We start from the raw sequence: 25,953 nt of genomic DNA, 5'->3' as shown, positions 1-25,953 counted from the left end.
GTTCAAGCTAAAACAAACAAGACAAGTTAATGCTCAAGTTCAAGCTAAAACAAACAAGACAAGAGCTCATATGAGAGCTAGAACACTCACCAATACCATAAAAGCTAAAAATTCCAAAGCAGCACCATATACATAGAGAGTAGTGAGAAGCACCCATAAGAGGGAAAGGGAACAAGAGAGCTCCCACAATTAAAATGAGCATGTAAAAGTGCATTGAGTTGTAAAAGATTGACTTATATACAACTTATGGGCATTCTTACTTCCCAATACTCATAACTCACTTATTATGTAGTCTAGTCTCTTTATTCTCTAAGCTTTCAATTTAGAAAATAAGGCCAAAGCATATTCTGGGTGTATTGTGGTGTCATCATGAGTGTCTACTAATGGTACATTTACCTATTTTAATGAAGCTCCAAGCCAAAAATGGCTTCCCATCATGTCATCGAGTTCCAATCTTTGGCATTGGAAACTCATCCTCCTTGGTGGATGTAGACCTTCAAATCCACCTCCACTCATCATATTTGGCATTGGTATCACAAGGACTCATCTTGAACGTCCGCCCATACGTTAAAGATTATTTCCTTTGCTAAAGCCTTGTAGCTTGCACACATACTCATGTGGCTAACACCTCTTCCTTTCTTTTCGTCTATTTGTGTGTTTTTCTTACTCCTTGTCAATTTTAACTTCTTGGAGTCTATGTCCAAGCTATTACAACTCTAATGCTTTTTCTTTCTTTCTTTCTTTCTTCGAGATCTGATGTTCTTCATTCCTGTTTCTTGCTTACTTGGTGCTTTAAGACACTTGGTTTTACATATACTCACATTCTTAGACCCTTCAGTACTTTATGCCATTTTCATGAACCATGATTTTTTGTCCTGTGTGTGTCATCTCACACACACATGCACCCACGCACACATTTAATAGAAAGGAACAAGTAAGAGATGGTCCAACAGTCTCGATTACAAAACCAAACCAATGTTACCAATGGATCTTCAGCCCCCACTTAACAAATATTTGCAGACTTTTAAGGGTCCAGAAGTAGTAGGGTTTTGCTCATGTGGAAGGAGAACCATCTTACCCTGTGTACTTTGTATCGGACGTATAGATGGTCTCCACAAACTATCTATCACATGTGCAGGTGGTGGGGGATTGCATTCACAGTAATGTCACACACATACCAAGTCCTTTTTTGACTTGATTGAGTTAGCAACCATGTTCCATGATTAAATGATATGAAACACTGCACTCCCAAAAATAATACCACTAATCCAGCACCTCTTCAAAAAATAAAGTAGCACTTGGAAGAAATGATATATATATTTCATTTCATAGTTGTGAAATGGGAATCAGAAATCGCATTTTTGGATGGGAATGGCAGCTGGCTGAAATACTTCCAGCCGCCCATAGAACATTCACAACAATGTTTGGTGGGCCTGGAGACCTCACCTTTCAGCCATTTCCAAACTCGAGAATTTGCAATGATTGATTGAAACATGTGCCCCAATCAAAATTGAATGTCTTAACTAATTCATCTTTAGCCTCAAGCCAAGAAAAGCATCCACCGTTTTAAGGAATGCATTCCATGGTCATATACTAATACTTCGAGAAATGAATAGTACAGCAGTATTCATAATATGTCTCATCCATCTATTACAAAAGTACTCCAATTTTTGCCTGGTCATTGGCAACCTTACTTCTCAAAGCAACAGCTGCCTTGGAGGTGTTCTCACGCCCTATCTGTTGACAGATGTACTCCCCAGTAGCGATCACTTTCTTCATATCCACATTTGTCTGCACTCCAAGGCCATTAAGCATGTACAGAACATCCTCTGTCGCCACATTCCCAGTGGCGCCTTTCGCATACGGGCATCCCCCGAGGCCTGCAACGGATGAGTCCACGACTTTGATGCCCATCTGAAGAAAAGCCATCAGAAGTCATGAGATAAATTGACAGAAGAAAGTGTGTATATACTGTCACAAGACTTCGATCAAGAAAACTGGCGTACAACAGACAGAGAGAAACAGAGAGAGAAAACAATGAAAAGGAAAGCCTCTGGGTAAGCAAAATATTACTTTTGTTCTCAATGCTAATCAGCACCCAAGCATAAGAAGTACTCCCTGGGTTTTTTAGTGAAAGCGTGAGTGAATAAACCCCATACCTGAAGAGCCAGAAGAATATTGGCCAATGCTTGGCCATATGTATCATGAAAATGCACAGCAATTTTCTCGATAGGTGCAACCTCCATCACAGTTTCCAACATAGGCAATATGTTCCCTGTAGTAAGACTTTCTTTCATGAGAAACCTTGGGGAGAATCAGAAACTGGCACTTATTGGTAAAAGCTAACAGAATATACCTTGGACCTCAAATGCACTTAAACCAGTAAGATTTTCAATGTCTAGAACATACCAGGAGTTCCAGCACCAATGGTATCACCAAGGGAGACCTCATAGCAGCCCATGTCCAACAGCTTCTTTGCAACAAATGCCACCTTCGATGGGGAGATGGGCCCTTCATCAGGACATGCCACAACACAAGAAACATACCTGTTTCACAGCGAAGAAAATTATAAACTTGTAACATTCAATATACCATTGGTCACTTTGACCTCCGGCAAACATTGATAAATCTCTCTCTCTCTCTCTCTCTCTCTCGCCTCCAGTTCGCCTCTGTGTCCCCTTTCGCCTCAGTTCGCTGCCCAGTTCGCCTCTGTGTTCCCTTCCCCACCAACCCTTGCTCAGGCCCCCAAGGCAGCAACATAACTCTCTCTCTCTCTCTCTCTCTCTCCTCCCTGCCTGTGGGAAGGACTGCAGAGTGATTTGGAGGAATGGCCCCGAGTCTCCAAGAGAAACTCGAGGCCCTCGAGATGGCAATGAAGGCATTAATCAAGGAGAACAAGAAGACATCCGATTCCAACCTCAATGAGGTGGAAAACAAACTACACAAGCACATCATAGCTCTCGAAGCACGGGTCACGAACCTCGAACAAGAGAACACGGCACTCAAGGAGGAGGTGAGTGCATTGAAAGTGGAAATGGTAGCCATCAAGAATGCTGAGAAGGAAGAAGGGGAGATCAATGACAACACTCTCACGGCCATCAAAGAAGAGATCTCCAAGGAGATCACAAAGGACATGGAGGGAAAGCTCGAAGCCAAGCAGTCAGGATGGGTCGAGGTGGTGAAGAAGAACATCCGTAAAGAAGTGAGGGAGGAAACTCAAAGGGAAGAAAACCAAATCATTCACACCACCATTGAGGAGGAGAAGATGAGGCATGCCCGCCGCCTCAACATTCGAGTCATAGGTATAGCCGAGACACCCGACTCCACTCCCGAGAAAGATGGACAGCTTCTATGCATGAAGCTCGGCTACAAGGAAGAGCACCCTCTCCCCTTCACCAAAGCATGGAGAGCCGGGAAAGACTCAACACGCAAGCGAGCCCTCATCCTACAGTTTGCAGGAGAGACGGAGAGGGTCACCTTCATGAGGAAGAGGGTCATACTACGGGGTTTAGAGGGAGCTCCTATTTTCTTGGATGATGATCTCACGAGGATGCAGCTTGAGCATAGAAGAACTTGCATTCCACGAGTCTTACACGCGAGGAGAGAAGGCAAGAAGGCCTTCTATCGAGATGGTCGGGTCATCATTGATGGCCGGCCCATGGATTAGCGGTTTGGGGCCTATGGGACACAGACCAGGCCACTGACAGAGATACACATAGCAGTATGGAACTGTAATGGTTCACTATGGGTGCAGCCTGGACGACTGGAGCATGTTATGGTGGGGAGAGACATCATACTTCTGACAGAGACACATCAGAGCCCAGAGAGAGGGCTACCTCGAGTAGAGGGATTCCAGTGGAAGTCAGCATACAGGAGGACCACACGCCAGGGTACCTCGAGAGGGTCGGGGGGAGTAGCAGTCCTATTCAGACGGGAGCTACAGGGGAGACTGAGAGTGGTAGCACAGGATCTAGAGGCCAGATACATGTGGATCAGCTTACAGCTCTCACAGGACAGGGTTATATACATAGCTCTATGTTACTTTTCTCCATCAGGATCCTCCTATGTCATTACAGAGGACATGCCACAGGAGGAGGAGATAGGAGCCTCGCCATACACTTGTCTGTCAGAGGAGATTATGCATTATTCTACACTAGGGGAAGTATTTCTTACGGGCGACTTCAATGCCCACACACAGAGCAGACAGTGTGAGGTGTATGACTATGATGACATGGAGATCCTCCACCCTGTGGATCCAGAGGAGATAGGGGCTAGTCGGGCATCAGAGGACACTGGACCAGACAGAGGACATTATGGGGACCACTTACTAGAGTTGGGAGCCAGGCATCGTCTCGTTATTTATAACGGGATGCTACAGTGGCCGGGATCACAGGGCACTAGCAGAGGGTTTGCCTGCGGAGTGGACGATGCACACCATTGTGCCGATTCACAAAACAGGGGATATGCTCGATCCGAGCAACTACAGGACGGTTATGGTTGGCCACGTGCTGGCCAAACTCTATGGTGCAATGCTGGAGCAGGAGCTTAGCTTATATGCTGAGCGAGCAGGTTTACGCTCATCAGGGCAGGCAGGCTTCAGGAGAGCTTTCTCTACCACTGACCATGTATTCACTTTGAGATGTATGATTGATCAGGCCAGAGTGAGGAAGAGAAAGCTCTATTGCTGCTTTGTGGATTTCCGCAAGGCATTTGACACAGTACCACGAGAGAGGCTCTTTCGGCGCCTGCAGTCTCTTGGCATACCAGCAGATATGACATGGGGCATCTATGCATTATATGAGCAGGTTTTTGGGCGAGTCAGATGTCCAGGAGGTATGTCCGAGACTATTGCTAGCACCATTGGTGTGAAGCAAGGATGCCCACTTTCCCCCACGCTATTTGGGTTATACATTGATGAGGTGACTGACTTCATTACACGGGGAGGCGGAGATGGAGTTGATTTAGCAGGTACCTCAGTACATATTATGCTCTATGCTGATGATATTGTATTAGTGTCTGAGTCCCCAGGTGGTCTACAGCAGCATCTACATGCACTCCATGATTTCTGCACACAGAGGGGTCTTACTGTGAACCTTGGGAAAACCAAGGTTATGGTCTTTCATACATCGAGACAGGGCAGGAGTCAGCTAACATTCACTCTCGCCGGATGCCAGGTGGAGGTGGTGACATCATACGTGTACCTAGGGGTTACCTTCTCTGCAGCAGCCACACGCTTTACCATGGGTTCAGCAGCCAGAGCTAGATTGACACGGGGATATGCAGCATTGGCTATGCTAGAGAGACAGTGCCACCAAGCGCATTTTCAGGAGCCCCGGACGAAGGGGTGGCTATTTGACACATTAGTCACACCGGCATTGATGTATGGAGCAGCAGTATGGGCGCCAGGCCTTGCTACCCATTGGTGGACACAGATAGAGAGACCACAGGCCCTCATGATGGCACGCATGATACGCAGCAAACCGTCAGTACCTCATGACATTATCCGAGCAGAGTTTGCTACGCCTCCTATGATGGTAGAGGCCATATTTCAGACTATATGCCTGCTAGACAGATTCAGAGAGATGCCACAGGACAGATTATCATACAGAGCTTTTCAGGCATCTAGACAGTTTGCTGAGGCAGGAGACAGAGGATCATGGTATGCACAGGTCACACATTGGTTCTCACAGCATGGCCTAGACATGGATCATCTACCACCATTCCAGTATGACAGGGATGCACCACATATCCGTCTCTCTCATAGTGAGAGGAACAGAGTATTGAGACAGGATCTATGGCAGCTCTATACACGAGAGACATGGATATCGCCTACACAGCCTCTTCCACCGAAGATGCTATACTACAGAGATCACTTCATGAGTATCACTGATGATGGATTTATAGAGAGGCCTAGATACATGGAGGGCTTTTTACCACACGGCTCCCGAGTGGCTATTGGTCAGCTCAGAGTTTCATCACACCGATTGGAGATTGAGACTGGCAGAGCAGCACGGATCCCTCGAGAGGAGAGGGTATGCAGATTGTGCAGAGAGGAGGTGGAGAGTGAGGAGCATTATGTATGCAGATGCAGAGCATATACAGCCATCAGAGAGAGATATCCCATTTTATTCAGAGAGCCACATTCCCTACGCCAGATCTTTGAGACAGCAGACCAGCGCATACTGGGGAGATACATTCTAGACATACAGCGCCACAGAGAGACATTATTACAGGCTCAGACAGCTCCAGAGGGGGGGCGACAGACACAGATTACTACATTTTTTCAGAGATCCATACCCCTCCCAGCCCCTACACGGCAGGGAATTACTCTCCAGAGAGCAGAGACACTTAGAGCCCGCAGGAGACAGAGGACACCTGGCTTTCGGACACCACGCCTATACCAGAGAGAGATGACAGAGATCAGAGCTCAGTTTCACAGAGAGGGTGCGGAGCGACTGGCTCGCTTCAGAGCACACCCAGGCATGTTCTTCAGGGAGCTGTGGACACCCCCTTCACTGATGTATACCATTTTATACCCCCAGTATGGTACAGGATGGAGCTAGCTAGGTTGCATATCATGATTGTATACTCCATGCATATAGCTTTGCATTCTCCTAGTAATAGAGCTCCATCCCCTCCACACCCAGATTCAGCTTTTTTATTCAGTACTTTTTCATTTTGTTGGGATGACAGAGGATACCCCATACAGGTACTCCGATTTGTCTCATAGGCCGAGTTCGGTCTTTTGGAAGACGTTAATAAAATCTTTCTTTCTTTCTTTCTTTCTCTCTCTCTCTCTCTCTAGAGGGACTACCCGGGAGTCCACACAGAGAGAGATTACTGACTTCTTTAGAGGGACTACCCGGGAGGACACACAGCCGACAGCCCAGCAGTGGGCACCCCGTGGGACTCTAGTTGAGAGAGCTATACAGTTGGGCAGATCCAGACACCCGAGGGTTCGCGGATCCCCACATCGGAGACGGTGCCTACACCGAAGGATTTAGAGCATCATTGCGAGGCATCGGGCTCGTCCGACCAGGCATCTCACTATGGCAGATATCCAGGCCAGAGACCCATGCTAGAGCTCCTAGGATGATTACCACTCCAGCCATATACTGTTGTACTCAGTCACATTTGTACTCCCCCATATTCATGTATTCATGTATCCATGTACTCGTACTCCATTTTCACTAGTAGCATTAACTTCCCACTCTCCCTAGTTGCTGCTTCCGGATGCTCCCTACTGATGTATTGTAGGGCTAGATACTTACCTTCAGTTCTTTCTTTTCTTTTCCAGACAGTGTATCAAATGTCACATGGTTGTAACTTTGGTCTCATAGGTCACTTTGGCCTTTTGAAGACGTTAATATAACATTTCATTTCTCTCTCTCTCTCTCTCTCTCTCTCTCTCTCTCTCTCTCTCTACACACACACACACACACACATTACATACATGTCTTTGTGGGTACACGTGTAGCCAGATCAGATTATTAGACATCTCGGCTATCCTTTCCCTTAAGGATGAGACATGCTGGGTTTTACCAAAATTGAATCACAAACTGGATTATTGGAAGCTTTCCACATGGCCTCTGCATGTTCGACTCCGGATTGTTCAATCCATTCTTATGGCCTATGTTCAGTTTTACTTGCCTCTTTTAGTTTAGACCAAAAAAGATAGACATTTTCATGTCAAGAGCTTTGGAATGTCTACGTAGAACCACAACTAATAAAAAGGCACTGAGGCTATTGAAATATGCACTTGTTTGTACACCTACGCTGCATGGTGGTTTGAATATTCTCACCATACATTATCATGTGTTGGCCAAACACCTTCGCTCCGAAGGGGGGTTGGTTGGCATCTGGAGTCGAATGTGTGCGTGTCCATCTCCCGTGTCCACTGTGTGTGAACACCAAAGTATAGGTGTGAACACCCCTTAGATGTAAGTTTGCTTATATGTGTGTGAACCTACTCTTATGAGTAGAAAATGTCACCGTAGGTGACATCACTGAATTACATGTGTCACCACTGACTTATGGTTTGTGAGTCAAAAGATAAGGCTGCTTGCCTACAAAAGCATGTAAGTTATACATCAGTCATAATCAACATCATTGTACGTGCAAATACTCTCTCTCTCTCTCTCTCTCTCTCTCTCTCTCTCTCCTTTCCCATCACATCATGGACATCTTTCATCCCCCTTAGCTTTGCAGAAAACCTAATCCTAACCCAATTCTACCAACAGTGACTAGGGTGTCAAAAAGCCAAACAGTGACTAGGGTGTCAAAAGGCCAACTCTTCATCTCCTTATCATGAAAATGCGTCTGCAAACATTGCCTCTCCAATAGAGGTAGAGCTGCATATCCTCTAGTGAGTATGTAAGACAATCGTGAGGTGTCTGACATGATCCTCAAGAGTACGACTATATATCAAAATATCATCCAGGAACACCACCACAAATTTCCCCAAATGTTCACGAAAAAGATCGTTCATCATTTGCTGAAAAGTGACTGGAGCATTGGTTAACCCAAAAGGTAATACGAGAAACTCGTAATGGCCATACCTAGTCCGAAAGGCGGTTCTTTCAACATGCCTTTCATGAATACGTATCTGGTGATAGCCAGTACGTAAATCTATCTTCGTGAAATATTTCGCTCTTGCTAACCGGTCAATCAGGTCATCTGATCTAGGAAGAGGATAATGGTTCTTAATGGTCAGCTTGTTCAATCTCTTGAAATCTATACACATTCTCCACGTATTGTCTTTCTTTCTCCTAAGCAACACAGGTGCACCCCAAGGTGATTTACTTGGACGGATCTGGTCCATCCTCAAATAATCTTCGAGTTGTTTAGCCAACTTATCTTCCTCAGCTTGGCTCATCCTGTAAGGTGGAATACTGACAGGATGAGCACCAGAGATCAAGTCAATACAATGAATCAAGTCAATACAATGAATCAAGTCAATACAATGATCTACTGCACGTTCAGGTGGCAAACCCGATGGCAGTTCCTTAGGAAATACATCTTGAAACGATTAGTATCTTCTGTAATTCTTTGCTTTCAAACACACTTAATTCATTTACATCCAAGGAAGGGATGAGAAAGGAAGAAAGTGGAATCAATACACAATGGAAAGCGGTATACAAAGAAGAATCCATTATATTTTCAAAATCAATTGTATTTACAAGAGGTCCCTGAGAGGGATGAATACAATCACCTAAAATACTATACTCGGTATCCCTATGCTGAAAAGAAAAAATATGACTAGACCAATCTATCTGGACTTGAAGAGTCTTAAACCACTCAATCTCTAATAACAAGTCTACATTTTCTAGATGCATTACATAGCATTCCAGAGTATCTTTGTAGTCCTAAATCTGGATTGGAAGCATCTCCACCTTTCGATCCCATACTTGCCTTCCCGCAGGTAGACGTACCTCATAGGTATGATCGACCCCGCGTTTCGTGGAGTTCTGGATGCACGGGCCCGTCTCATCATCATCCATTGTCTCATCCATATGCCCCAAGATAGTTGATATGACGATGAGTGCCGGACCACACCTTCTAACCTTGAGCACAAGAGAGTAGGCAGACGAATCACAAAGCGCAAAGCCTAGCATATCTTTCACTCTCTTACTCGTTTGCAAGAAGCGGCAACATATAAGACAACGCGAGGATGACTTATACCAACTCTTTATGGAATTGAATTGCAAGGAGGCTTGGCTTAAACTCCACGAGCGTTGTCCACCCACACCTATTACTAACCTCGCCATCTGTTTTTCCAACGCCCATGCCCTATACCACATACCTAACCAACCCCTACTCCCCTCACCACCATAACCCCGACCCACCACATCCACCCTTCTTACCCTAATGTAACCAAGGCCATCCGCAAGTTGAATAATGGGCGAGCGCATGACAATGAGGAATTGCTTGCTCAGCATCTATCGTACACTTGTGACACACTGGCGCCCCTCCTGGCCCATATGTTTAATCGGGCTCTCTGGGATGGCTTTCCGCCTTCGTAGACCACTAATACCATTTTCCTCTCAAAGCCGGAGATCCCCTAGATCCAAGGAATTACAGGACTATCATGATTGGCCATACAATGGCCAAGCTTTATGAATCAGTTTTGGAGATGGAGCTCAATACATTAGGAAAGAGACATGGATACTGAGCCCTAGGTCAGACAAGATTTCAAAGAAATTTCTCTACCCTTGACCACATCTTCGCTCTTCGGACATCATTGAGGATGGCTAAGGCACAGCGCCATCGTGTTTACTACTGCTTTGTGGACTTCCAAAAAGCCTTCGACATGGTGTCTCGGGATTCTCCACCGCCTCCAAACTCTAGAGGTACCAACAGACATGATTTGGGACATCACTGCTCTTTATGAATCCGTCATAAGACGGGTCCAAGCGCCAAGACGCGTGTCAAAGGAGATCTAAAGCACCCTTGTGATGAAACAGTTGTCCCCTCTCCCCTACTCTATTCGGCATTTACAAGGCATGTCAAAGGAGATCTAAAGCACCCTTGGGATGAAGCAGTTGTCCCCTCTCCCCTACTCTATTCGGCATTTACATAGATGAGATCATGGATTTTATTGCACAAATAGGTGGGATTGGTACCCTCAAGGCAGACATTATGACTCACATCCTCCTCTATGGTGATGATATTGTTCTTCTCTCTGACTCGACAAAGGGATTTTAGAGACACTTAGATGCATTCCAACAATTCTGTTTACGAGGCCTCTCAGTTAATCTTGGAAAAACCAAGTTCATGATCTTTAATACCTCACGTCCTGCAGCTGCTGGTAGAGAGTTTCACATACATGGGTGATTTAGTAGACATTGTCTCTTCCTACACTTACCTAGGGGTCATTTTCACTGGCCCAATCTTTGCCATGCATCTAGCAAAAAAGACCAGACTGACCCGGGGGTCATTTTCATTGGCCCAATCTTTGCCATGCATCTAGCAAAAAAGACCAGACTGACCCGGGGGTACGCACCTTTAGCCATGCTAGACAGTGCTTCCAGGCTCACTGCCTCTGCACTCATCTGTAGAGGGACTGATGGAGTATACACTGCAGAGATCTACATCTTGTTGAGTGCAGAGGATCCACAGAGGCCATTAGCAGAGCTCACACAGATCCTGACACAGGCTTTACATACAGTTGCAGCGACGGCCTTCCCACACACGCAGCCCACAGTATGACCACGTCCTGGGAGCATGCCCCAAAATAGTTGGTATGATGATGACTGTAGGGAGCTCAGAGCCCGCCGGCTACAGAGAGAGGTGGCCACAGGTGTTACTACATATAGACAGTCACGCATCATCTTCCGATGCCTCATTCGGTGGAAGAAGAGAGCATTCTTAGCTCGGCTGGAGAGAGACATGTATCAGCTGTTTTTGAGTCAGGATTCTGGGGAGGCCTGGGGATTGCTTAGAGAGCACCCCCCGCCTCCGGCCATTACCTCTCCAGATACATGGGACGAGTATGCAACCTCCCTCTACACAGTACCAGAGCAGCCACTACCGAACCCTCGAGAGCCTTGTCCACCCACTTCTAGAGGAGATTCTCTACTTTGGATCATATCTTTACCCTCAGGGCTATCATTAAGGAGGGCACAGCACATGGGAGGAGGATCTACTACGGCTTTGTGGATTTCCGCAAGGCCTTTGACACGGTGCCCAGAGCTAGACTGATGCGCAGGCTACAAGACTTGGGGGTTCCATGTGGACTCATTTGGGGTATTATGGCACTTTATGAGACAGTAGTTGGGCAGGTGCGGACTTCATAGGGTCTCTCTCAGACAGTACACTCCACTATAGGGGTGAAACAAGGCTGCCCGCTCTCTCCGACTCTATTTGGACTATACATTGATGAGATCTCTGATTATATTGGGACATGAGGGGACAGAGGAGCCCAGTTGGCTGGCACTTGGATACCTCTGCTGTTATATGCTGATGATATTGTGCTTATAGCAAACTCACCAGAGGGTATGCAGAGGCACTTGGATACTTTACATGCTTATGCACAGGACAGTGGGCTCTCAGTTAACCTTGGTAAGACCAAGGTTATGGTGTTTAACACTACAGCTCAGTGGGTCTGGAGATCAACGCCTATTTTCACATATGGACAGGAGACAGAAGAGTATGTTGACTCGTACACATATCTTGGAGTATGTTGACTCGTACACATATCTTGGAGTGGTGTTCATTGGGCCCACATTTTCCACAAGGGGGGCAGCAAAGGCCAGATTGACTAGACGATATGCAGCACTAGGAGGTCTAGAGAGAATGTGCTCACAGGTACAGTTTCAAGAGCCACGCACTAAGCTGTGGCTTTTTGACACGCTGGTCAAATCGGCTATGCTATATGGAGTACAGATCTGGGGGCCTAGCCTAGATCGTCACAGTCGATCAGCACGCACATACCATGGATGGACATCGATGGAGAGACCACTTGTGTCCATGATCTCCAGGATAATTCGAGCTAAGGCCTCAGTACCCCATGAGATTATCAGAGCCGAGATGGGAGCACCACCGATCGTAGTCGAGGCTCTTGCCAAATCAGTGTCCTTCATTCATAGCACCTGGGAGCTTCCCCAACACCGGTATGCACGACTTGCTTTAGAGTCCTCTCATCATCAGCTAGCCATGGAGGGAGACACTTCATGTTGGTATGCGCAGATGGCATCCTGGTTTGAGCTCCATGGGTTCAGTTTAGACAGACTTCCACCCTTCCAGTACTCTCTGGAGGCACCCTCTCTCACCTTGACACATTCTGAGATTAGTAGAGTCATCAGACAAGACCTCATTCAGTTGGACACTAGGACATGGCTAGAGCCCTCACAGGAGTTGGGGACGAAGATGGCTTTCTATAGAGACCATCTTCTCCGCACCACTGAGGATGGCTTCATACGTAGACCGAGCTACATGGATACCCATGTGTCTCATGGATTGAGGTGCGCCATTGGGCAGATCCGCACCTCTTCACATCAATTAGAGATAGAGCCTGTAGGCAGATTTAGAGGCATACCTCCAGGGGCCAAGATTTGTCAAATTTGTTGGATAGAGGCAAAGACGGAGGAGCACTACATCTGTCGCTACACAGCATATTATGAGATTTGAGGGCACTACCATTGCCTTTTCAGAGAGGGATTTGGACCACTAGCTAGAGTCATGGACTATTGTGATCAGCGATGCTTGGGTTTTTATCTCCTGGAGATCCGCAAGCTCAGAGTCCATTATCAGGAGCAGACGCCCGACTGGCGAGTCCACACAGAGACAGATTACTGACTTCTTTAGAGGGACTACCCGGGAGGACACACAGCCGACAACCAAGCAATGGGCACCCCATGGGACTCTAGTTGAGAGAGCTATCCAGTTGGGCAGATCCACACACCCGAGGGCTCGCGGATCCTCACATCGGAGATGGTGCCTACACCGGAGGATTCAGAGCATCATTGCACGGCATCGGGCAGGCATCTCACTATGGCAGATATCCAGGCCATCCGACAGAGACCCATACTAGAGCTCCTAGGATGATTACCACTCTAGCCATATACTGATGTACTCACTGTCACTTTTGTACTCCCCCATATTCATGTATTCATGTATCCATGTACTCATGTACCCCATTTTGACTAGTAGCATTAGCTTCCCACTCTCCCTAGTTGCTGCTTCCGGATGCTCCCTACTGATGTATTGTAGGGCTAGATACTTACCTTTGTTAGAAGTCATCTCCTGTCTATTTGTATACACCAGGGCCTCTGTTGTGGGTGTGCCCGCCCGTATATCATTTTTCCACACTCCCCGTATTTTTTCCCTATTTTTTCCTAGTGGTTGGAGGGCTGCCAGGTGATGCCAGGAGCACCCTATTGCTGGCCGACTGGATCTACATCAGTCGTGGGCTGTAGGAGTGTTGGCCGACTTGCTTTGCTCAGGCGTAGGCATCTGTAGCTGGCCGACTGCTATTTTCAGCAGTCGTGGGTATTTTCTCAGTCGTGGGCACCTTCTGTAGCTGGCCGACTGCTCACATGGAGATGTATATATTGCCCCTCAGCCCCCACCACTTTCTCATTCAGTTTTTCCGGGATCTTGTGTATAGAGAAGAGTTTACACACCTATCTCTGTGTTTCTTGTGCTGTTTATTTTCTGCAGTCTACTTGCTCTAGTCTACCCAAGTTTGGTTATCATTTCCGCTGCATATTCTGACATGGTATCAGAGCCCTAGGCTCTAGGAGATCTTGGGCGTTTTTCTGAGCAAGAGGGGGAGCAACAGGTTGCTGATTGGTGGACTGTTACGGGCTGAACGGGAAGAGAAGGTGCAAGAGGAAGGCGGGCAAAGGGGCTGGACAGCCACTTGCATATTTTCTGATTTTCAGATTTTTTCCCACCCACCCACCCTTTCAGGTTACTCTCCGAGATGGCAGATTTACTAGAGATGGCCGAGAAGCACGTGAAGATTCCGACTCTCCCCACGTTCCCAGTGGATCGTCAGTTGGACGGGTCCAATTACGGCATCTGGAAGGTCATGATGGAGTCAGTTCTGGAGTCATATGACCTTGCTGATTTTATTATCATAGTGGTGCCACGGCCGGAAGCTGAGGAAGGGGAGTTATTATCGACGAGGAAGGACCGAGAGGCACAGGCACACATGTGGGACCGTGTCAACGCCAGGGTCCGATCGTTTACATTCCTCAATTGCACACCACAGGTGATTAACCATGTGAAGCACATGACGCTGGCGAGAGGCATATGGGAGCACTTGGCTTCTTTGTACAACAGGGTGTCACCCATGAAGCGGATATCCTTGGAAGTGCAGATGCGGGTTATGAACCCTGCAAAGTCTTCGACGATGCGGGAACACATTAACAAGCTGCAGGCCCTTCAGCAGGAAGTCCTTCAAGCTGGGAAAGAGATATCATCCGAAGATATGGCCATCACGTTACTTTCCCACTTGCCTGGTCAGTATTCTGCTTTCTATTCCTCGTTGATCACTAGTGGCAAGCTCAGCACCATTACTTGGGAGGAGCTTGTGCCAATGGTCTTGGACCAGGAGGAACGTTTCACGAACCCTCCTCACGGCGGAGGTTCGGAGGCCTTAACTGGCCAACGGTCGAAAGGCCGTAATACCAACAAGGACAAAGGGAAGGCTTCACCGGAGAAGTCTTCTGAGAAGAAGCCTGATCCAGAACGAGAGAAGCTGAAGGCCGAAAGATCTTGTAATGATTGTGGCGAGAAAGGCCACTACTGGAGGAAGTGTCCTAAGTGGACAGGGAAGAGTGCTGATTCCTCAGCCTCAGCTGCGAAGACTCCGGCATTTGTGCACTTAGTGATGGTGGACTCCAATGATTCATCATCTTCGAGCGAGGAGGCAGTTGGCTTCACCGCGAAGGATACCCGAGAATGGATTCTCGACAGTGGTGCTTCCAGGCACATGACTCCATCCCGTGACTTCTTTCTGGATCTGAAACGACAGTCAGGTCGTATTTTTATTGACGATAACTCCACTATTCCGATACATAGTGAGGGCCGGATGGAGATTATTCCCGACGGCAAGGGGGGCAAGCATGCTTCCCGTGTTCTTTATGTCCCTGCTCTGGGCTTTCATCTTTTGTCAGTGCATGAGGTATGCAAGACTGGCTTTCGGGTGGAATTTGAGGAGCATTCAGTTGCTCTAAGGGACCGTGAGACAGGCAAAGTTGTTTGGGAAGGCGGTGTGGAGAACGACATCTACAAGCTCTCTGCACTCTCCTCTTTGACAGGCTCTCAGGTCGGAGACTTGTGGCACTTTCGTTTTGGCCACTTAAATGTGGATGCTTTGAGGCACGCCTTCCGGGACCAAATGGTGGTTGGCTTGCCAGATGTTGGTAGTAGGCAAGGACGCTGCAGTTCTTGCATACGTGGTAAGCAGCACAGGGAATCCTTTCCGAAGCAGGCTTCCAGGCGGGCTTCGAAACCTTTGGAGTTGATTCACACTAACTTGTGTGGACCACAGCAGATACCATCCTTGGGAGGATCTCTCTACTTCATGCTGCTTGTTGATGATTGTACCAGATTCACGTGGGTCTACTTTCTTTCACAGAAGGACCAGGCTTTTGCTCGGTTCAAGGATTGGCACGTGATGGTGGAGAAAGAGTCTGGATTTCAGGTCAAGACTCTCAGGGCTGACAAAGGAGGTGAATTCTCCTCGATTGTATTTTTTCGGTTTTGTGCAGATCATGGGATCAAGAGGGAATTGGCCAATACTGGATCGCCTTCGGAGAATGGAGTTGTTGAACGTAAGAACAAGACTGTGGTAGAGATGGCGAGGACCCTGCTGGAGCATCGTGATCTTCCTCGTCCACTTTGGGGTGAGGCTGTGGCAACAGCTGTCCATACCATTAACCGCTCTCCGACGACTTCTGTACCCCATATGACTCCATTTGAGGCATATTTTGGCAGGAAACCCGATGTCTCGCACTTCCGTGTCTTTGGGAGTGACGTGTATGTACATGTTCCGAAGAAGCAGAGGGGAAAGCTTGACTCCAAGTCCCGCAAGCTGGTATTTGTGGGGTATAACACTCTTTCCAAGGGATACAGGTTGTATGATCCAGAGAGGAACGAGATTGTTGTCAGCCGGGATGTGGTCTTTGACGAACATGTTCCAGCATCCACTGTCGAGGAGCCGCCACTTCTTGGAGATCCAGAGGAGTCTAATGATGATTCCCAGTCTACCACTCCAGTTGATCCACCTCAGTCATCACAGGAGGTTGAGCCCGCAGCTGGAGTTGAGCCCCCGCGATCACAGGAGGCTCCACGATCTGTTCGAGTACCTAGGTGGTTATTAGACACCCTTCGGGAGTCGGGTGTCACGGAGTTACCCTCCGAGTGGACCACAGAGGACGGCCCTCGAAGATCACATCGAGTTCGAGATAAAAGCAACACGGCGGAGCTTCTTCAGGTGAACTATGCTCTGATGTCTCGTATCATGCGGGATAAAGAGCCCACTTCCGTAAAGGAAGCCCTTTCACAGGATACTTGGAGGGAAGCCATGCAGGTGGAACTTGACGCCATCGAGAAGAACAACACTTGGGAGTTGGTACCGAGGCCGTCGAAGCGGTCAGTCATTGGTGTCAAATGGGTCTTTAAGACCAAGTACGCGGCTGATGGGTCGGTGGACAAACACAAAGCCAGGCTCGTGGCTAAGGGTTATGCTTAGCGGCCAGGCATCGACTACGAGGATACCTTTGCACCAACAGCGCGGATGACCACGATTCGGACCGTTCTTGCCCTTGCTTCTTCTCAGAGGTGGCCCGTGTACCAGATGGATGTAAAATCTGCGTTCCTTAATGGTGACCTGCAGGAGGAGGTGTACGTTGAGCAGCCTCCAGGCTTTATTGTTCCAGCATCGGAAGGGATGGTTTACAGGTTACGTAAGGCCTTGTATGGTCTTAAGCAGGCTCCCAGGGCTTGGAATCAGAAGATTGATTCCTTCTTTATTTGGACTGGATTTCATAGATCGGTTGCAGATCCGAACCTATATCTCTTTCGGGAACGCGGCATGGTCACACTTATCATCCTTTATGTGGATGATCTCATTCTCACCGGCGGTCATGTGGAGCACATCGGAGTGACGAAGGCTGCCTTGTCAAAGGAGTTTGAGATGACCGACTTAGGCTTACTCCACTTCTTCTTGGGATTGGAGATCTGGCAGACCCAGAGGGGGTTTTTTGTTTCTCAGCAGCGGTATGTTCATGAGTTGCTTGAGGCCTTTGGGATGGAGAACTGCAAGCCTATTACTTCGCCGATGGACCCGAACACAAAGTTAACCGTTACAGATCCTTGTGAGCCAGTTGATGCCTCGCAATACCGAAAGTTGGTTGGTTTATTGATCTGGTTGCTGAACACCAGATTGGACTTGAGCTTCTCCGTGGGGCTGTTGAGCTCTTTTATGCAGACGCCATTGAAGACTCATTGGGACGCAGGATTGCGGATCTTGCGGTATCTGCAGAGTACGAAGGATCTGGGACTCTTTTACACAGGAGGGAATGGAGTCAAGCTCCAAGGTTGGAGTGACTCAGATTGGGGAGGAGATCCAGACACGAGGAGGTCTACTTCAGGATACACTTTTACCCTCGGCTCAGGAGCAGTTTCTTGGAGCAGCAACAAGCAGCCAACTATTGCCCTTTCTTCGACAGAGGCAGAGTATCAGGCTGCTTGTGGTGCTGCTTGTGAGGTTGTATGGCTGCGGAGGCTGCTAGGCGAGATGGGGTTTCCACAGAGGGAGCCCACAGTCATCCAGTGTGATAACCAGAGTTGTATAGCTATTGCTCGGAACCCGGTTTTCCATGCCCAGACCAAGCATATAGAGATACAGTATCACTTTGTACGTGAGAAGATCTTGGCGGGTGACATCTTGCTACTTTATTGTTCGACGGAGGACAATGCGACAGACCTCTTCACGAAGTCTCTACCTCAGGCTACGCTCAGGCGGCACTCCAGCTCCCTGGGGTTGGTTTCACAGCCAAGAGCTGAGAGGGGGTGTTAGAAGTCATCTCCTGTCTATTTGTATACACCAGGGCCTCTGTTGTGGGTGTGCCCGCCCGTATATCATTTTTTCACACTCCCCGTATTTTTTCTCTATTTTTTCCATTTTTTCCTAGTGGTTGGAGGGCTGCCAGGTGATGCCAGGAGCACCCTATTGCTGGCCGACTGGATCTACATCAGTCGTGGGCTGTAGGAGTGCTGGCCGACTTGCTTTGCTCAGGCGTAGGCATCTGTAGCTGGCCGACTGCTATTTTCAGCAGTCATGGGTATTTTCTCAGTCGTGGACACCTTCTGTAGCTGGCCGACTGCTCACATGGAGATGTATATATTGCCCCTCAGCCCCCACCACTTTCTCATTCAGTTTTTCCGGGATCTTGTGTATAGAGAAGAGTTTACACACCTATCTCTCTGTGTTTCTTGTGCTGTTTATTTTCTGCAGTCTACTTGCTCTTGTCTACCCAAGTTTGGTTATCATTTCCGCTGCATATTCTGACAACCTTCAGTTCTTTCTTTTCTGTTCCAGACAATGTACCAAATGTCACATGGTTGTAACTTTGGTCTCATAGGTCACTTTGGCTTTTTGAAGACGTTAATATAACATTTCATTTCATTTCTCTCTCTCTCCAGAGAGCAGATGACAGAGATCAGAGCTCAGTTTCACAGAGAGAGTGCGGAACGACTGGCTCGCTTCAGAGCACACCCAGGCATGTTCTTCAGGGAGCTGTGGACACCCTCTTCACTGATGTATACCATTTTATACCCCCAGTATGGTACAGGATGGAGCTAGCTAGGTTGCATATCATGATTGTATACTCCATGCATATAGCTTGCATTCTCCTAGTAGTAGAGCTCCATCCCCTGCACACCCAGATTCAGCTTTTTTATTCAGTACTTTTTCATTTTGTTGGGATGACAGAGGATACCCCATACATGTACTCCGATTTGTCTCATAGGCCGAGTTCGGTCTTTTGGAAGACGTTAATAAAATCTTTCTTTCTTTTCTCTCTCTCTCTCTCTCTCTCTCTCTCTCTCTCTCTCTCTCTCTCTCTCTTCTTGTACAAGGTTGAAAAGAGTCTCAGTACCCTCTGACTGGTAGCAAGTGTCTCTTCGCTGCATTCATGACATCCTCATACCGTTTCAGGCTATCTTGAATACTGCAGTTTATATTCTTCTTAGAGAAAGCCTCAGAGGCAGAAGCAAATATAGCAACTTCTTGTGCACCAGAAGAAATAGCAGCTTCAAAGCCCTGCAGGACATTTAAAAAAATAATCCATAAAGCAGCATGGTAGTAGAAGCTTTTTGTGCTGGTGTCACAGTTACATAATAATACAGAATAATAGAAACAGATGGTGTGAGCAGTTACTCTAAGATTGGGGGTGAGAACAGGGAACCGGGCACCCTTAAGTGTCCTAACCCCAGCCATGACCTCCTTGGCATCTGCAAGCTGTAGCAAGTGGCACACATTAGAAAAATATCATAATTACAGCCAAACTTCACCTACAATTGCATACATAATTTACTGCTTACAAGACATGAACAATAAAAAGATGATTTTGAACAATCATTCACAATAAACCCTTGCAACCGAACATCTACAACTATCTAATATAAGACACGTTTACTGAGCCTAGCCCTGAAGCAACATGGTGCTTCGGGGATAGGTTTGAAAACAGTTCGATGTGAGGCAAAGGGCACGAGAACAGTTAGAACAGTTTATTCTAAAAATTGACAGAATGAACCAGAATAGTTTTGGTGGCAGGCAAAGGACACGAGAATGTCTGGAATAGCTTCATTCTCGATTTCTTAATTAAACAAATGATTCATCCCCTTGTGCCTCCCTATCGTCGATGCCTAACTCATCCACTGGTCGGTTGTGGCACCCCCAGCCATTAGCTCCTCCTGTGGCCTGCTCTGATTTCACGCTGATGCCCCGCTTCATGGGCTGTAGTGATGTTGCTCTATGTGGCAAGCAACTCTTCCCACCTAAATCACACACATGTCCATCCAAGGGGCCCTTACCACACCATCCAGGATCAGACGTCCTTGGAGCTTTGGATGTTTCACCAGTAACGGTATTTTACTATGATATTGTTTGGCTTTGAAATTTGTGGGGCATTCAAAGACACTTTCATGTCAGCTTTCAAGTTCGCACTCTGATGAGCTTTAACACAATGCCAACAATGGCAATATGTATATCAGTGATCTATCTCTGAAAATGTGAATGTTGTCACAGTGCTGGCTAGCTTGATGGAAATGGTGCCAACATTATCTTTTGTTTTTGATAGCTTTGTCTTATAAGTCAAAATTCATGTGGTGTTGGCTGACTACATGTGAAGTTGTATCTCTAGAATTTTAGATACTTGTAAAGCTGTATATCATCCCCTTCTTGCTTCTCTTTTGGTCACAACTTTCTGTTTTCCAATCTCTTTGGTCTTTTTCTAAAAGGCTCGGGTTTCTGTCTGCCAAAAACACAAACCCATGCTTTGCTTGCAGAGAGGTCAGTGCACACAAATAATCCAACACATAGCAGGACCCATTTACCAACCTCCCCCACCATGGAGCTCAAAAAAGAAAGAAAGGGAGCTTTGTGTTGGAAGGGTGCAGGACCATAAATGTGCGGAGTCTGGAACCACCATCTTGCGGAAAAAGCAGCTGATGGGGAGACCACCGGAGGCACCAGAGGGGGGGGGGGGGGGTTCAAATTGTTGAATCTCTCTTTTTTACCCGTGCATTGCACAGGTTGCCCCACTAGTATATAATAAAAGCAGGGTAGGTAAGATCGAAACTTAAATCCCTACTGTTGGATAGTGATCAAAAACAAGATCCAATTTTAATCAAAGCATGGTAGATGAGAAAAACATACTTAGAATAGTCATAGAAATTCAAAGCAAGATAGGTGCAACCACATATTTGGTCCCTACCCTTGAATGGTGGTCAAAAAACAAGTAGGTGAAAATAGTATATTTAATATAATTATAAACATTCCTGCATAATTAAAGTAGGGCAGGTGAGACGGCAAATGTTGGTTCGTGTTAGTCAAGAAGCAAGATCTGATAATGATTGTTGGATGGTAGGTAAAGAAGGCGTATTTAGGAGAAAGCAAGGTTGCATCTTGATTGTTGGATGGTGGGTGTAAAAAGCATATTTAGTAAAGATTATAAAAAGAATATTTCGCAATGATTATAAGAAAATTAATGCAAATGCACAGATTGTTGCACCAGCTTACGGCAATAAGTGTGCAGAAACAAATTCCAAATTTATATAACTAAAAGACAAGTAACGGTGTGGTCACTTTAGCTACCTGAGGAACCCATTTGGGTGACACAAAACTCGTTGCCTCTACCACCATCAAGCCTGCATCGGCTAGTCTTCTGATGAGCTCAACCTTCACATGAGTGGGAACTGTAGCCTTCTCATTTTGTAAACCATCTCTTGGCCCAACCTCCACAATCTTTACAAATTGAGGAATACCCCTCATGACCTGCCCACAATGATACACGCTTTAAGTTATCATTGCTGAATTATAACCTCATTCACTAGCATGTATCATTGTGACCTTGTATCAAAGACAACCTTCCGAGTTAGATGTTTCCTCCTGGCTTCTTTGACCCCTGGCACGTCAGATAAACCATTGTAATTGTCCCACATATGCGCAGATTCTTGCTCCAAACAGTTCCTTTTCCCTTGATACAATGTTCTTGGACTTGTACAGATGAAAGAAGACTTCCATGTTTGTTGCCTCCCATTCTCCACTTTTGAAGACAAACAACTACCAATTGCAACAGCACACAAGTTTTACCATTAGGCATTCCACATTTCCATCAATTTATTGTGACTATTCATGTGCCTATAAAGAAATATGACATGGATTCCCAAATGTGAAGAAATATGACATGGATTCCCAGATGAAAGCTTACTTGTGATGCACTTCAATTGTCACAAATTTCTATTAATGAAATATAAGAACTTAATTAACACCCAAACACAATGTTTCATATGGGAATACAGGACTTTTAATGTGCCTATACAGTCCTCATACCATATAGGCCACAGCATAGGCACAAACATATATTCAGTGGTCAGAATCCTCTCTCTCTCTCTCTCTCTCTCTCTCTCTCTCTCTCTCTCTCTCTCTCCAACGGGATGTCCCATTGGGAGCTAATGGTTTACACATCAACACAGAAACACGCCAATTCCTTATACTATTGACACATAGCCCCTTTCACTTGACTTAACGGTCTTTTAACTACGTGAAAGTTCTTCGGCTGCCTTTGTTCATTCTCCTGGACTTTGGCTGTGACTTGTGATTTGATGTGTTCTCTTTCTAGGGTTGTGAGGTGCTCTAAAAGTGTATGAAGCCGCTCCTTGAGTGCGGTGTTTTCTTCTTGGAGTTTATTGATTTGTTAGAGCAGTTTTACCTAAAGGGTAGTAATGGTAGAGAGGAGGAGGGATACTTAGATAGTCAATTAATTGAGGTTGTGTGAGGTGATCGATTGGAGCTAGTATTTGTCAAAGTTTCACTTCAATTTTGCCTTTTGCAGATGTTAACATGATTGATTCTCTCTCTCTCTCTCTCTCTCTCTCTCTCTCTCTCTCTCTCTCTCTCTCTCTCTGTGCACACACGTGTGCCATTTAAACATGTACATAATACCCACCCATCCACAAAATGTATAAAACACACTCGCGCAGCCACGGAGAAAAATATATCACCAACCTGTCATCCAGGCCTTCGCATGAGCTGCCGCAGTTCCTTTCAACCATAACAAAATTGGTACAATCCCTATCATTGTGGCTTGAAGTGCACTTGTTGACAGATTGCCGAGCTAATCTGCCATCATCTACTCTTCTTTCAACTGCTTCCACTGTCCCATTGTTAAATTTGTCAAGGTTTAAGGTCTTCCTCGAATGTGAGGTCCTTGACATGCACTCGAATGTCATTGGTTCCTCTAGGCTCGACATCTTTGAGCTCTGCAGCAGGTTCGGGGCTTTGGGAACCTTTGCTGCCAAGCCAAGATGCAACCTTTGTCTGCAAGTCTTTGCAATGAGCATTCACTTCAAATCGACGGTTTGAGTGGATCTTTTAACCCTCTGTTACGTACAACACGGTGGGGTTTGAATTACAAGGCAGGCTTGGTGTGAGTACTTAGAGGACAGAACAGCTACGGAAATGTAAGTCTGAGCTTGATCAAACTTGTGTTAACAGTAACAAAGCAACACACCTCACACACACGTGCGTTTGACTGTACTTCCAAGGAGATATATTACACAAAACACAGGTAGAGCTTGAATTAATACAGATACTGAGTTCGAGATTAGGCCTGAGCCAAGATAAACTTACATGAATAGGGTTCAAAGATCTCCACGTTCTTCTTTCATTTCAACATAAAAGATCCAGCGCGCACAAGCAAGAAATTACTAAGGAGGGCAGCAGCGTGCACAATAACCGATTTGCGTTAGGCACAAAAACCCTTGATTAACACATATTAATCAAAGAAAAGAAGAGCAGGAAGAGCAGCAGAGATTGTTACGTTTGCGGGTGCGGCGGCTGGCGAAGGTGGGAGCCGGGAGCCTGGAGGATTGAAAGAGGGAAGCTGTCTTCTCCACGTGAGATGGGAGCAAGTGAGTTAAGTCTGTGGTTGAAGCGCAACGATGATCGCCCTCTGCTTGCCTTCTCTCGCGTTCACTTCAATGGCGTGGCGCTTACAATTCAACTACCCAAATAAATACACACACGCGCCACCACCACCCCCATGTGTGTTGAATAAGTCCACACGAGTTCCTCATTCCACTTCTTCTCTCAAATTTTGCCACCCCCTCCTCCTCCTCCTTTTTGGCCCTCCCTTGTGTGGTCACCATCTTGATTGATTCAATTTTCAATATTCTCATGGATTTGCTTGTTTACTCTTCTGCTAGCCGTTTTTAATTCAGAATTTTGTCCTTTTTGACATCAAAATCTCACATTTTCGAGTCAATTTTATGGACTCGTCAAACAAGTTTACAAGTGGCAAAGGTTCAGAATACCCTAGCCCCTCCTCCTCCCTACATGGTTTGCTCCCAACTCCATTCCTCCCATAGTCATACCCCGAACGCTCCTCTTTCTTATGTCTCCTTAAATGAAAGCTTTCTCTGTTTTTTCTTCTTCCCCTCGCAGTCATTACCTACTCTTCCACATCCTTAAGTAGCTTCCCAGACGCAGGGTGATTATTGTTAGTCATCTCACATGAGTAGATGTTATTCTTGCTAGACTATTGTCACTACAATTGCCCATGAGACATTTTAAATTGTGGTCAGTGGCTCTTGTGCTTTGGGGCACAAAATAAATTCCTAAAGTGATGTAGCATCTTATATGAATGCTCGAATGATTTACACCCATTGTTTGGCCATTCATATTCACCACATATCTCATAGTTGCAACACCCTGCCACCACATAGAGCCAAAGAGGATATGTTCCTTGCCTGAGTCCTCCAACAGCACTAGGCCAAAGAGAGCCAAAGAGGATCTGTTCCCTACCCGAGGCCTCCAACACAGAACCAAAAAGAGCTAGACAGGATCCCTACATGAATCGTCCTCCCACAACACCCTAGGCTCGACTCCTCCACATGCTACCCCCCTCTTTCACCTTCCCTTCAGTGTAACTGATGTAGTGTACGAGAGAGAGAGAGAGAGAGAGAGAGAGAGAGAGAGAGAGAGAGAGAGAGAGCTATGAAAAAGGTATGTAAGACATAATTGACCAAACTATTCTAGAATAAACTATATGAAATAAAATCGAATGAAATGAGGTAAGATGAAACTAAATTTCTTGGAAAAAAGCTAAGTGAGGTGAGTTTTGTAGGTCTGAAGGTTGTGGCTTATACTTGTCACCATCACACATCATTAGCAAAGAGTTGGTGATGTTGAGAAGATGTGTGAAGGATGCAAACATATTAAAAGATGAAGGACTTATGTCATGTCCATTCAAAAGGTTTTAAGCTAATTGATTAGTTTAAATCTAAAACAAAAAGCAATTAAATCTTTCGTGTTATAATTTGAAACTTTCATTAGGATAATCCATAACAATAAGAAAATAAGAAGGGGATGATGAAGAGATAATGGAACAATCTAACATAATGGAATGTGAGGATGTAAAGTGTGGCATAGGTGGAGGATAAAAAGTTATTTTATGTATCCATAGGAGTAATGAGTAAATGTGATTTGAGCATGCATTAAATTCTTAGTAGGGGGAATAAATCTTAAGGTCATAAATGATTAAAAGACCCATTTTAAAAAATGTTGTTCATCATATTAAATTGGTTAATGATAGTAGGAATTTAAGGGTGAATTTAAAAGACTACAAAAAATAGGAATGAGTAAAAGTGAGAAAGTAAAAAAGATACTAGTATCTTTTTATTTAACCAGCAAAAAAGATACTAGTATGTTTTATG

General features: G+C 46.0%; 1 protein-coding gene across 1 annotated transcript; it reads right to left on the bottom strand.

The window, feature by feature from the left end:
- Positions 1–1,298: 1,298 nt before the first annotated feature.
- Positions 1,299–24,231, bottom strand: LOC147621318 (uncharacterized). Its single transcript, XM_086824048.1, has 10 exons — positions 24,060–24,231; positions 23,870–23,946; positions 23,246–23,619; positions 22,105–22,300; positions 21,833–22,012; positions 19,895–19,975; positions 19,614–19,777; positions 2,410–2,546; positions 2,160–2,275; positions 1,299–1,914 (listed from the first exon to the last, which is right to left on the bottom strand). The coding sequence occupies exons 3-10, from the start codon at positions 23,578–23,580 to the stop codon at positions 1,651–1,653; spliced, it is 1,473 nt and encodes a 490-aa protein (XP_086680174.1). The 5' UTR covers positions 23,581–23,619; positions 23,870–23,946; positions 24,060–24,231; the 3' UTR covers positions 1,299–1,650.
- Between the last annotated feature and the right edge of the window lie 1,722 nt (positions 24,232–25,953).

The sequence above is a fragment of the Cibotium barometz genome, chromosome 30 (genome assembly GCF_041138505.1).
Source record: "Cibotium barometz isolate CiBa-2024 chromosome 30, ASM4113850v1, whole genome shotgun sequence".
Taxonomy (NCBI): Eukaryota; Viridiplantae; Streptophyta; class Polypodiopsida; order Cyatheales; family Cibotiaceae; genus Cibotium; species Cibotium barometz.
Note: the sequence above shows the minus strand (reverse complement) of the source record. Positions and strands in the feature narration are given on the sequence as shown.

Bases quoted from the DNA above. Each gene is read 5' to 3' on its own strand.
- LOC147621318 (XM_086824048.1), bottom strand. From the start codon at position 23,580: ATGCTCATTGCAAAGACTTGCAGACAAAGGTTGCATCTTGGCTTGGCA. The intron at 22,013-22,104 runs GTTGTCTTTGAT...CATTGTGGGCAG, and splicing joins GGAAACATCTAACTCGGAAG to GTCATGAGGGGTATTCCTCA. The intron at 1,915-2,159 runs GTATGGGGTTTA...GCTTTTCTTCAG, and splicing joins ATATTCTTCTGGCTCTTCAG to ATGGGCATCAAAGTCGTGGA.